Here is a 12,560-nt window from a genome sequence, read left to right as displayed (position 1 = left end):
ATAATACAACAAATTTCAGTGCAGAAACAAGATTTGAATTTGGTGGGTCAACTTAAAAGAGAATTTAAAATTTTCTATTGTTACAAATTCTGTAAATAGTATTTTTTGCAGTAACGTAACCTGTAAATAGTTTCCCGTAATGAATATTCAGCCCCTATACATTCGGCTGAAGTATATGATCCCCTATTTTTTTTCATTGATAAGATTTGTGAAAGAAAAGAAATAAGAAAGTGTGGAACGGTGTAGCATTTTCTGGAATAGTTGAGAGATCTCTTTCGGTGTATATAAAAAGCCGTCATGCATGATAAAAAGTTAGTTTTGATTGAGAATTTGTACTGAGAGTGTATTAGCTCTGTTTATTGCGAGGCATTTCGATGTGCTGTTTTTTGTATTTGGAAGTAAATACCTGTGTAACTGTTGAGTTTACCGTGTTGTGTGATATTTGCTTAATTGCTGATGAGTAATTTAGTAGTTGTTGACGATCTTTCCTGTACATAGTGTAAATAAATTTCCTGCGTTTTTAATCAAGAACTGTGTCGTCCTTTCAAGAAAGTTGGAAGTCGCAACGGATCACGTTACACTATTTTTCTGCCCGAACTAAACTTGAAAAGAGCACTCAAAAAACTGATGTTATTCCTATTTCATTCCAACTAAACTCTAAAGAGATTATACAATTGCATTATAATAGATTTTTTTACTGTATGGCCAACTTATTAGAGTTAAAGCTTATTAGAGCAAAAGTCTGACTATACAAAACTACGGGAAACACAGAATACTTATTCGCGAATTGTCCACATTTCAGATTGCTCAGATACTATAGTTCACTTATTTATTTTAATGGCACTTATAAGACTTCAAGAATTTAAAAGTCAAATTTTTTTTTGATATTAATTCAATGTAAAAGCAATAATTAACAAAAATATATGTATCATTATGAATCCTTTCTGAAAATAGTGTTCACAAAAAAACTCTTTCACACACTAGTAGAAAAAATCTCACATTTTAGCTCAGAAAAATGTTAGATTTTTATTTATTTTCTCTCTTTTTATAACATTTCTTTCCAGAAGCAAGTGAAGAACTGCAGTTTTATTTTGCTTTTAAAAATTTGTCTTATGAATATTTATTTATTTATTTTTTCTCCTTTGCTTTCAAATGGTTCTTTCTGTTACTATTTCCTAACTTATGAGCATTTATTTACTATTTTCTTATTTTGAAATGCAGTAGTTTATTATTGTAATTTGGGCTTTATAAGCAATTGGCATACAGCTTTTTTAGCATTTAAATCCAATCCCCACATAGAAACCAGGAAATTCACATGTCCGGGATCACGTTGGTCCTGACCATTCCGAATAATTCGTTCTCTACTGTAACAACTGATATAATGACCGAGAAGTAAGCTATTAGTGAAGCAGAAAAAAGAGATGGGGAGGGAAAAAGCATAATATAAGGTACCGGATTTTCGGTATCAACAGACAAAAAAATATAGGAACTATGGCGTATGGCTAGAACACAACCACACTTACTGTTGAAAGAACATAGAACAAATAAAATGCTTCTAAAAAAGCATTAAACTTAACATATGACTCTAGATACAGAATACAGCCTCATCAAATTTAAAATTCCCACAGTGGAACCAATTTATTAGGAAAAAAGGTAGACTATTATCAACATTATCTTGTACAACAATCAATATGAATTAAATATGTATCACAAGACACTAATTATTTACCATCCATATGTTTCTTTATTTGCTCATTAGTTTCTGGTTCTATTGGAAGCTCTTGTTTCTTTAGTCTTTTACTTTTTTTAATAGGCATTTTCGGCATTTTCCTTAATGCTAACATCCTGTACATTTCATATCCCATTAATAACACACCTCCTTGTTTCCTCCATTCAGCTAAGTAAAAAGAGAAGAAAAAAAAGGTTTAAGACAGAAGTATGCCGAGAATGCAAACACAATAGCCATAGAATTTGAAATAATATATTTTTGCAACCTAGTTGTAGCTTAAGTTGACATTAATGTGTCAGATAAAAATTTATTTGGACGATTGGGTGACTGCCGCCTCCTCATTATCTCTTGCCAATCTCCCAGATCAACAATTCCATTTGGATTACTTACTAATCAAGGCTCGCGCCGCTCGATCTGCAGACACACCATTCAGGATCAGTTCTATAGATTTCAAATTGTTAGCAAGTAAATCAGCTACATTTTAGAAGTCTCATTAAAAGGCTGATTGAGGTACATTTCAATGACGATTTATTTTTAAAAAACTTCAATCGGAAAACAATGTATGATTTTATAAAATATGCACTGCAAACACTTACCCATATTTTAAATATGCAGCATACAATGTTTACCAAAAACATTATTTTTTGCTTAGCTGTTGACTCTTTATAATAGGCATTTTCCTTGAAGCTAACATTCTGTACATCTCTATCCCATTAATAACACACCTCCTTGTTTCCTCTATTCAGCTAACTACCAAACGGCACGACCTTGAGGGTCACGGATTTGGACAAAATTCTAGGTATAGTACAATTCCCACTGGGTATGAGCGCAGGCAAAGCAGTTTGACTGCATAGGTCCTAGTTCGGTTGTAACGGGGGTCCAAAGTTGTTAATTTGTAACTAGGATGCAATGGAGTTTCCTTTAAAATTACCACTTTTATCCCTTTTCCTGCTACTGTACTGTAGTATGAGTCATTTGCATGCTTACCTTTGATTTAATTATGTTGGATACTAATTTTTAATAAGTGGGGTTCTCAAATTTAAATTGGCTACTATTTTTAATTTCAAGAACTGGAATGTCAAAATAACATAGTTACAGGATATTTATCGTTTGCAAATGAAATTAATTATTTTCATTTTATATTATTTGTTTGTTAGTAAAAAAATACTTGTCGTTTGCTTTAAAAAACTTTTACTTTAACTGGATATTTATCGTCTGCTGTCAAAGATATCCGATATTGATAAGCAAACAATATGAGAGGAGAAAAAGCTCTGATTTATTGCACATGGAACACACACACAAAAAAAGAAAAAAAAAACACACAAGATCGTTTCCACTTTTGAAATAACGTAGATAGTGCCCATAAATGAATATGTATTCTCCCTCATACTCAATTTTCTAACAAAGGATGTCAAAGGTGTTTTTGAGATCGAACATAGTGTCGAAGTCTGAAATTCCAATGGAAACACCATTGCATTTCTGGGACCAAACTAGCAGCTTTCGACCTTCGTTGCAGCCAAACCAGGACCTATGCAGTCAAACCGCTTTATCTGCACTCATACCCAGAGGGGATGGACCTATAGTTAAAATTTTGTCCTAATCTGTGACCCTCAAGGTCGTACCCTTTGGTCGTACGTAAACAGATGGATTAAATAAAGTGACCATACATCCTGCTGCTTTGAATAGAATAATCCTATCTTCAGGAAGGCTGTCTCGTTCCTCTTGCAAAGAGTTGAGGTAACAGCTAACAAAATTAAGGGGGGGGGGGAAGCCAGCTGTTTTTTTTTTAATTTTTAAAACATCATTTGGAAGAATTGTTTAAGCATTTTAAAACTAATGATTGGAATCATGCAAACTTTAGCATAGATAATGAGTACATTATATGCTTGCTCTTGGCCCTGCAATGGTCAAAGGGTATTTTCACTTATGAATTTGTTGACTAGCAAAGAAGCACAGCTGCAAATCACATAAAAACAAATTGCATGAAATTTAGCCTTCAGTCTTATTCATAATTAGCATTAGCACCACATATACTTAGGCAAGTTTTTTGTATTAAAAACATACTGTATCAATTTTTTAAGCTAAATTTCCATTCTTTTTTGTATAATAAGTACAAACTGTAATACACATAAATCATAAGAAGTGTTACATTTATGGAAAAAAAATTGTGTTCACCTTAAGATAAACAATATCCTCATACATTCTCAATAACTGTACGGCTTCGAGCAATATTAGGTCTACACAAACTATGGGGCCTTGTTTTGCTTCCATCCCCCCAGTGCAAAATGTAATATCTGCCAAAAGTGGCCCGTCTCCATGGTCATTACAGATATAAAATCTTTTCTGAATCAAATATACCTTCCGCGAGAAGTACGGCCTCAAAATTCAAAAATTTTTAGCAAATACATTAAAATGTTCTCCACTTTTAACTACAGTAAAAAGATCATATATTTGCATTAAAACATGTCAACTGTGCAGAAACTTGATGTAAAGCTATAATTCTCTAATGGCCACTTTTGGCAGGAATTACATTCCTCTCCAGAAAATAAGTAGCAAAACGAGGAACCCTAATAATAATTGTGTCTCGTCTCTTCTAGCAAGACTGGGGGGGGGGGGGTTTAGGTTTGCACATTAAATTTCTTCACAGTTGACATTTTTAGCTCAAAAATATGAATGTTTTACTGCATTTAAATTTGGAGGATATTTTAGAGCTTTTACTCAAAATGTTGACGCCATACTTCTTACCGAAGATATTATTCGATTTAAAAATGAATTTTATGTATGCAATGTATGGGTATTGTTCACGCGCAGGCAGGCATAACATTTTGCTCTGGAAAAAAAAATTAAAAACTGAGGCACCCTAGCTGACAAATGTCCGTCTTGTCACTTCTGGCCAGTGTGTGGGGGGGGGGGATTGAGGTGTGCAGTGTGCTGCTTGGCCGACGTGACCAGAATGATAAGGGGAGACTTGTGAGGGGAGGGTCCCGGGTTTGATCCTAGCCAGTCGAAGATGCATCGTTTACAGTAATGGTGACTGGGGATACTAAATATGCTCATGGTCACAAAGTTCTCCAAGTGAAATGATACTTCTGGGGGTACTGGATCAGGGATTGCTTGGTTTCTGGTCTGGATCTAAAGATCAGATGTCTTCAGGATCCCATCCAATTGGTTAAACCACATATAGTGGTAGGTACGGGGGACCCTGGAGTGAAAAATTTAAAAAGTGTGCTGCTTCAGTATATATATTAGGGAAAGGGAAAGCAAGCAGCAGTGAAATGTGATCCAATTACATTTATAATCCATACATGAAAGGAATGAAACTTTTTGGATGTAAAATCTAAAAAAATCTGCTGATTGTACTGAATTTATGCCCCATTTCAAGCACCAAATGAGGTTTTTTGATCACTCCAAAATTACATAACTGACTTTCTGAGGTTTGAAAATCAAATTTCTTCACAGTAGACATCTGTTAAAGTCGAAACATGACGCTTTTACTATAATTAAAATTGGAGAATTAGATTTTAGGGTTTTTTGCTCAAAATTTCAAAGCCATGCGTCTCACAGAAGATATTATTTGATTTGAAAAATATTTTATACCTGTAATGATCACTGTTAGCAGGCATTACCTTTTGCTTTGGGGGGGGGGAGCAAAATGGGGCACCCTAGTCTACACACACACACACCTCAAACTTTAATTTCTACGAGATTAATCAAAATATATATAATGCATTAAAATAAAACATATGAAACACAATAAAAGCAAAAATTACACTGTAGACAGTATAATAGTTGTGAAACGACACACACTTATCATTTTTAAAAAAATTGAAGTTTAGAGCATTTGGTGCTTCATGTAGATGACCTTGAAAAATATATTCTTTAACTCACCCATTTCATTCATACACATAGTGAATGTGTGATTTGTTTATTTCCCATGAGAAATTTAGCTTTCAAAATGACAAGAATAAATTATTTTAATATACAAAATAATATTTTCTGTAACTTAACGTAAAAATTTTAAAAAAGAAAAAAATGTGTTCCTCTAATCCCAAAGATGGTTCATAAATGACATGTCTCAGAAAGTCTACCAAATTTGTTAATACTAGTGAAAATATATCAGTATTCCAATTCCCCAAAGATACCAAGAGAAAATTTTGTCCTGAGCAGGGTATCAAACATATGCAAAAAACATTTCAGTCAATAGTATACTGTATTAGATGATAGAATGAATAACTCCAGAAGATGGCAGCCTTCTTATTCTCAAAAGAGAAAGACCGAAGCTTACTTTGGTTGTTTATCCATCTATTTTTTCAAATCAGCCAAATTATTTATCAAGTGAACCCAAAACCAAACAGAAAGATCCAGCTGAAAGAATAGAAAACTTAGAAAAGAGTGTTGAATAGAAAATTTTGTCTGAAAATATGAACAGCATCGTAACAGGCTATATCCGCAGGCTAATGGGTGAGTGGGAAGTGTGATAATTTTAGCCGACAACGTTGCAGGAGAAAAATGAATCTTTTCTAATGAAAAATTGGTCGATATATTAATTTAAACTATAATGATTTGGCCAATATGACATCGGACACGAATCTCAACGCCAGAATCGTGGAAGCAGCAGAATGTGTCCATGACGCACCTACACATTTTGAACAACTTCGTGAATCTATGCGGCAACGTTGTGAAGCTTGCATTGTACCGAATGGATGGAATTTAGAACATTTTCTGTAATTTAACCATATTCTTAAATAAAAGACAGAAGTTCATCGGATAGGCTGACCCATCGTATACGCCGCAGAACATGCACATCAAAACATGGCGCCCTCCCCTCTCCCATCTCTCTCTTGCTATATACAGTCAACTCTCGATAACTCCCAAGGGACTGGCTAAAACGTTTGAGTTGTTGGTAGTTCGAGTTACAGGAAGTTTCCACAACAGTCTCAAGAGCTTGGGACCCGATGAAAACTTTGAGATAAAGGACATTTTAAGTCATAAACTTCAAGTTATCGAGATTCGACTGTATATAGAATAGACTGTATATAGAATCCCTACGGCGATGCCCGTGCTAAAAATTTAAAGGGTATACTTTGAATTAAAAAATCCATGCCCCCTCCCCGTTCTGATGTAAAATGATTATTTTTTCTTTAACTAAAATGCATGCACTTTTTCAAAAAACCAACTAAAGTCTCTTTGGAACTTAAAACTATTCGCCAAAACACATAAAAAGTCTAACAGTAGTTATAAAACTCAAAGTAATCCTTCAACTGTATAGTTCATCGCTTAATGCGCCAGATAACCATGCTACCATAACCCTGCCCTTTAGTGAGTGAACCGGTTTTTTCTGCAATTCAAACTGTTTCCCCAAATAAACACTATAATAAAAACGTTATAAAGAATAATCACAATTGAATAATATGACGAATCAAATTGTTTGCTTAGAATAAATAACTATCTTCAATTATAAGAACAAAATCAAATGATAAAGAAATAAGGAAAACAAAACCCACTAGAAAAATCTTACAAAAACAAAATACATACCTGAATATCAAAAAAAAAAAAAGCATTAAAAAATCAGTTGGCTGACCATAACAGTCCCACAATAGTGTAGCTAACCACGTGTCTGAGCCACGCAGCATGATTCCTTGCAGCTGAGGACATTGTCGGTCTACCCCTCTCTATGAGGTAACTTACCCTGCCATATATGAGGAATTCATAGAACTAAACTAACCCTGACATCTGTTAGGAATTCATAAAACTAAATATTTAATTAAACATGTAATTTGCAATTACAAATACACTGGTGTGCAAAAATTAAGGACGAAGTCGAAAAATTAGCACATCAGCTGAACGAAGAGGCAGAGCGGACAGAAAGACCAATCAGGAGATTAAGTAAGGTGATGTACGATAGCACATGCGCAGATATGCAGGCAGACGTAATGGGGGAGTGTCCGAGTAGTATAAAGTATGTCGTAGGTGTAAGATCAGTATTTCTGGCAAAGAGATTGCACGCCGTATAGCAGTTAAAATCACACCGAGTTGCTGCCTCAAGTGAGAAATGGTGAATAATCAATCTGTTAGACGACATCTGGATGCTTTTACACGAGGTCGAATCATTGAGAAGTTGGAGTAAGGCCGCAGTGTGACAAGTGTGGCTGCAGAGTTCGGAATTGCTCACAGCATCGTTTCACGACTTTGGAGACAATTTCGAACTACAGGAACAGCTATCCGGGGGTTCAGTAGTGGTCGTCCACGAGGAACCACACCCGCAGATGACCGGTATATTGTCTTACAGGCCAGAAGAAACAGGCGGCAGATAGCGGGAGAAATCACTAGACACACGACACAGGCGACTGGACAACCGATATCGCGTTTTACCGTAGCCAGAAGACAGCACGGTACAGATCTTCACATCTTCGACGCAGGTTCAGTCAACAGGACCCGTTATTGTAATGAGATTCCTCTTCCATAGGTGCGTCTTTTTAGAGGCGCTATGGGTCCGCAGTTCCTTTTCATGGACGACAATGCACCATGTCATCGCATAGTAGCTGCCGAACAGCTCTTAGAGAGTGAGGATATTGAACGTATGGATTGGCCAGCACGATCTCCGGATCTCAATCCCATCGAGCATGTATGGGATTTTCTAGGCAGACGCTTGGCAGCTCGTATCTTACCACAAGTTATGATTTGGGAGCTTCGATTGGCACTGCAAGACGAATGGGCAGCAATGCCTCAACAACTCATCGACACCCTCATTCTCAGCATGGGCAGACGCTGTGAAACCTGCCTAGCAGTCGGGGGAGATCATATCCCCTACTAAAGACCGGATGTTTCTTGCTGGACACCCATCACAGGGATGTTTCGGCCTTCAGTCGCATTGCGCTCCACGCTACTTTTTCAATAAAGCTTCTTTTTATCCCTCTGATTTCTCTTTTAGTCAGTGTTGCTTACATTACACATGTCCTTACGTATTGGGGATCTTACGGTATTAAATGTGTTGATTTGGAAAGCTTTTGTACAAAGTTATATTGAAAAATCCATCTTGTCCTTAATTTTTGCACACCAGTGTATTTCAGTCAATCTTATTTCAAAAACAATAGCCTATAGCCTTCCTCAATAAATAGATTATTCAACACAAAAAGAATTTTTTAATTGAACCAGTAGTTTCTGAGATTAGCGCATTGAAACAAACAAACACAAACTCTTCAGCTTTAAATTATTAGTATAGATGGATGTGATCATTTATTATAGTAAGAACGAAACTGTAACAAGGGACTACATTTCATAAAGTGATAGAAACGGAGTTAACTTTGTATAAAAAAGAAAAAAGCGGGAAAATGCTACGGTTTCTCAATAAACTAGTGTCGCCAGATGCTTACATATACATTTGGATGGATGAACAGTTTTCAAATCATCGTGTTATACTTAGCAATACATCGGAAAATTTAAATTTTACCATTTGATTTTTTTTTAAATTTATCATCATTGCGATAGCCGTATTCAAACAAGTTAGTGATTTCTCCATTTTTCAGCCAGTACCATCATGAATCTGGCAACATTGGAAAGAACAACAACAGCAAACAGCGGTGAAATTGTCAGAACTCAACATAGATTTAAGGGGAATTAAACGAAAGCCAAGCATGTTTCATGGTGCAATTTGTGAGAGTTCTATAAGCATTTGAATGAATTCTTATCTTGCCACTCAATTGTGCAAACATGGGAAGAAAGAAGGATGGATGAAAATTTTTCTTCAGATATGCTGCAGATGTTAAATTTCAACTTTAAAACAGGTATAAGCCGCGGCTTATCTACCTGAAATCACGGTACTAAAAACACTTCTAACTTTCAAAAACGTTAACATATTAACAAGATGTTAAAGAACTGAAATTTCAAACATGGCAGCAATTTTTTGCAAAGCAAGTGATCAGTGTGGCATGTTTCCCTAAACCAACTTTAGGAGGTATTAAAATTAAACATAATCTTCCAGTCATCAAAAATTATTGAAATATTTACAAGATGTAAATGGATTGAAATCTACAACACACGAAGCATTTTCCTGCAAAATACAAGTGATATGTATACGTCGTGTGAATGTGAAGACATTTTGTACACTTGGTAAGAAAATTGCATAGATGAAGTGTTTTGTTATTATTTTTTATTAAGCACAATTTTAATGAATTTCAAGAGGATTCACGCTTTTAATAGCTTTTGATTTTCCACCACTTGGAAAATGAATTTTTTGAAGCACTTTGTGATTTTTCAAAAGTGTGCAAACTAAGGAGAAAATTAAATATTCATATTTATTCCTTATGAAACAGATGAATTAGTTTCTAGTATCATAAAATAACTTTTGACTAGGTCAAGTCTAACTCATCGCTATCTTCAAACATTTATCACCGATGGTTTCAGATTTTATTCTTCACACACCATTTTACGATGAATTTAAGAAAATTAAACAACATAGGATTGAGTGTTTCAAAGAAATTTACCTATTAAAGCAGCTCTGGCAGCCATTGTTTTAAAATTTTCATTCAGTGTGTACACATTATAGTCTCTAGGTCTTATTTCTCCACTTAACACTTGTGAATCTTCCACACAGTTAGATGCAGGAACCCACATGTCAAATTCGGCTTTCCAATTTTGAATTGTATTAATAGGTACAATACATAAAACCAAAGTTGCAGGAGTATGCCTCAAAAAGACATCTACAAATGATACAACCTGCAAAACAATAAATTTTGTAAAACTAAAGTTTAGATAAAGAGCATTTTAATACAAAATTAAAAGAATATAACAAATTTAATAGAAAATTGTTCATACTTGAACTGTTTTACCAAGTCCCATACTGTGAGCAAGTATACAGCCAAAACCACTGGATGATTTATATCGATCTAAATTTTCTACAACATTGTCGTAAAGAAAACGGATGCCACCAATCTGGAAAACAATTTTGTTCGAAGAATTTTAGTTTCTTGGAATATATTAAGATTAAATCAACACATTAAGCTAAGTATAATTACCAAAAAATACATATCACAGAACAAGCCTTATTAATCCGGGATTAACAAACATTCATTCGCTAAAAACCTTCAAATCAACTAGTTTCACTAGAAAAAAAAAAAGAAATAATATGAACAAGCACATTAAATACAAATTTACAGAGCAATTTATTTCTTAAACTGTTGCCACCAAAGGTTGCTAAGTCTTTGTTAAATTCCAATACTACAATGTTGAGTGCATGTAAGATTGTACAAATACAAAAGTGATGACCAGCAACCAGCGTATAACAGCTGCTTCTGGCAAACTATTTCAAAACCCCAATTGAAGCAGTAATTTTTCCTATTTTTTAGCTTGGGACTTGGAAAGCTTAAAACAATGATTCCTGGCTTTAAGCCTAGAATTATAATCTGAAATACAAAGCCCATTTACTAAACTCTTAGCCTTCCTTTAAACCCTCCCAGCCTTTTCAAGAATTAAAGGGTTTTTTTCCCCACAGAAATTGTGTGTATGGACTGTAACGATCATAGTTTAGAATGAAAAGAGTTATTCATCAATTTTTGTTCTGACATCATTCAAAGCAGTCACCACAGAACCAAATCTCAATCCCGAAGTGTGGATTGGAAATGGCAAAGCAGGGTTGCTGTATTTTCAGGATAGCAAAAAATACAAAATGTTAAGAAAGTAGCCAGATATAATACAAGCTCACCCAATTTCTCTTGCTCTCATTACTTTCAAACATTATTTTGTCATAAAAGCACTTATTTATGTGGTCCAGAAAAAAAGGTTACTTTTTCAAATTTTGACAAAAACTTTTAAGTTGCACAAAAATAGCCAGCTGCAACTCATAAAGTTTTATATCGCTAGACGTAGCAAAGTGTAGCCCAATCAGTTGCTTTTCATTTAATCTGCCAATACTGTACCAATTCCTCATCAACATTGCAGGAAAAGGAAACTACGCCGATGCACGTAAAAATGAGAACAAAACATTAATAAGAGCTTCGATTTAAAATTGTTACCTTCGAGATAAAAAGACAACTTAGAACTGGAAAAGTCATAATTTTGGTACCAAATGAAAACTTCGAGAAGGAATATTCGAGCTATAAGACTTCAAGTTATTGAGAGTTGACTGTATATGTAAAATGTATTATGTTTTTAATTATTTAAAACAATGACTAATAGTAATTTCCTTTTTCACAATACTCAATCAAAAAAAAAAAAATCTGCACTTTAATTGTTTGGAAATAACATGAAACAGGAATACACAAAACTCTTCCTCCCAAAAAATTGTAATCCCCTCTAAACATAAATCTAAAAAGAAGTCTTCCCTCACTCAAAAATTTGCATTAGTCTTCTAAATTTTCAAATGTTCATGTAGCTAACAAAATAAAAAGTAGAGAATAGGTCTATTATTTAAGGCATTATAAAATCTTTTAACAGCTTAAGATAAGATATTACCTATTAATAAGCACTACTGAAGTTAATTCCAGCATATATTAAACAAAATATATATTTGACATTTAATCAAAAATTGTCAAAATTTAAATGATTCAGAACCAATTCTTCTTACAGAGTTTTTCTTGCAGCACATAATTTATCAAAGTTTATTTCAACCTTTTACAGTTTATCAAACGTTTCCTTGACTTTTTGTCTTAAAGCAACTTTTACTCGTACAGGAAATGTCACTGCCTTTCTGAGTATTTGAATGAGGTTGTATTCAACTCATAAATGTCAATTTCCAGACTCTCTGAGATCATTGATTTGTTCTTCTAATCTTTTTCTCTTTCCAGTAATAAACAATTTCAGTTATGAAGAAAGATCAGGAAAATGGGGATGGCTG

At 34.3% G+C, this 12,560-nt stretch overlaps 1 protein-coding gene across 1 annotated transcript in view; it reads right to left on the bottom strand.

The window, feature by feature from the left end:
* The window catches only part of LOC129218968 (uncharacterized), a 245,497-nt gene that overhangs the window by 124,469 nt on the left and 108,468 nt on the right, over positions 1–12,560 (bottom strand). Inside the window, exons 7-9 of the mRNA XM_054853288.1 lie at positions 10,544–10,660; positions 10,213–10,444; positions 1,730–1,897 (exon numbers count right to left, since the gene is read on the bottom strand). Of these exons, the coding sequence (XP_054709263.1) occupies positions 1,730–1,897; positions 10,213–10,444; positions 10,544–10,660 (517 nt within the window). The remainder of the gene's footprint in view (positions 1–1,729; positions 1,898–10,212; positions 10,445–10,543; positions 10,661–12,560) is intronic.

This window comes from Uloborus diversus, chromosome 3 (assembly GCF_026930045.1).
Source record: "Uloborus diversus isolate 005 chromosome 3, Udiv.v.3.1, whole genome shotgun sequence".
Lineage (NCBI taxonomy): Eukaryota > Metazoa > Arthropoda > Arachnida > Araneae > Uloboridae > Uloborus > Uloborus diversus.
The sequence above is the reverse complement of the archived record's forward strand: the minus strand, read 5'-3'. Positions and strand labels throughout refer to the sequence as shown.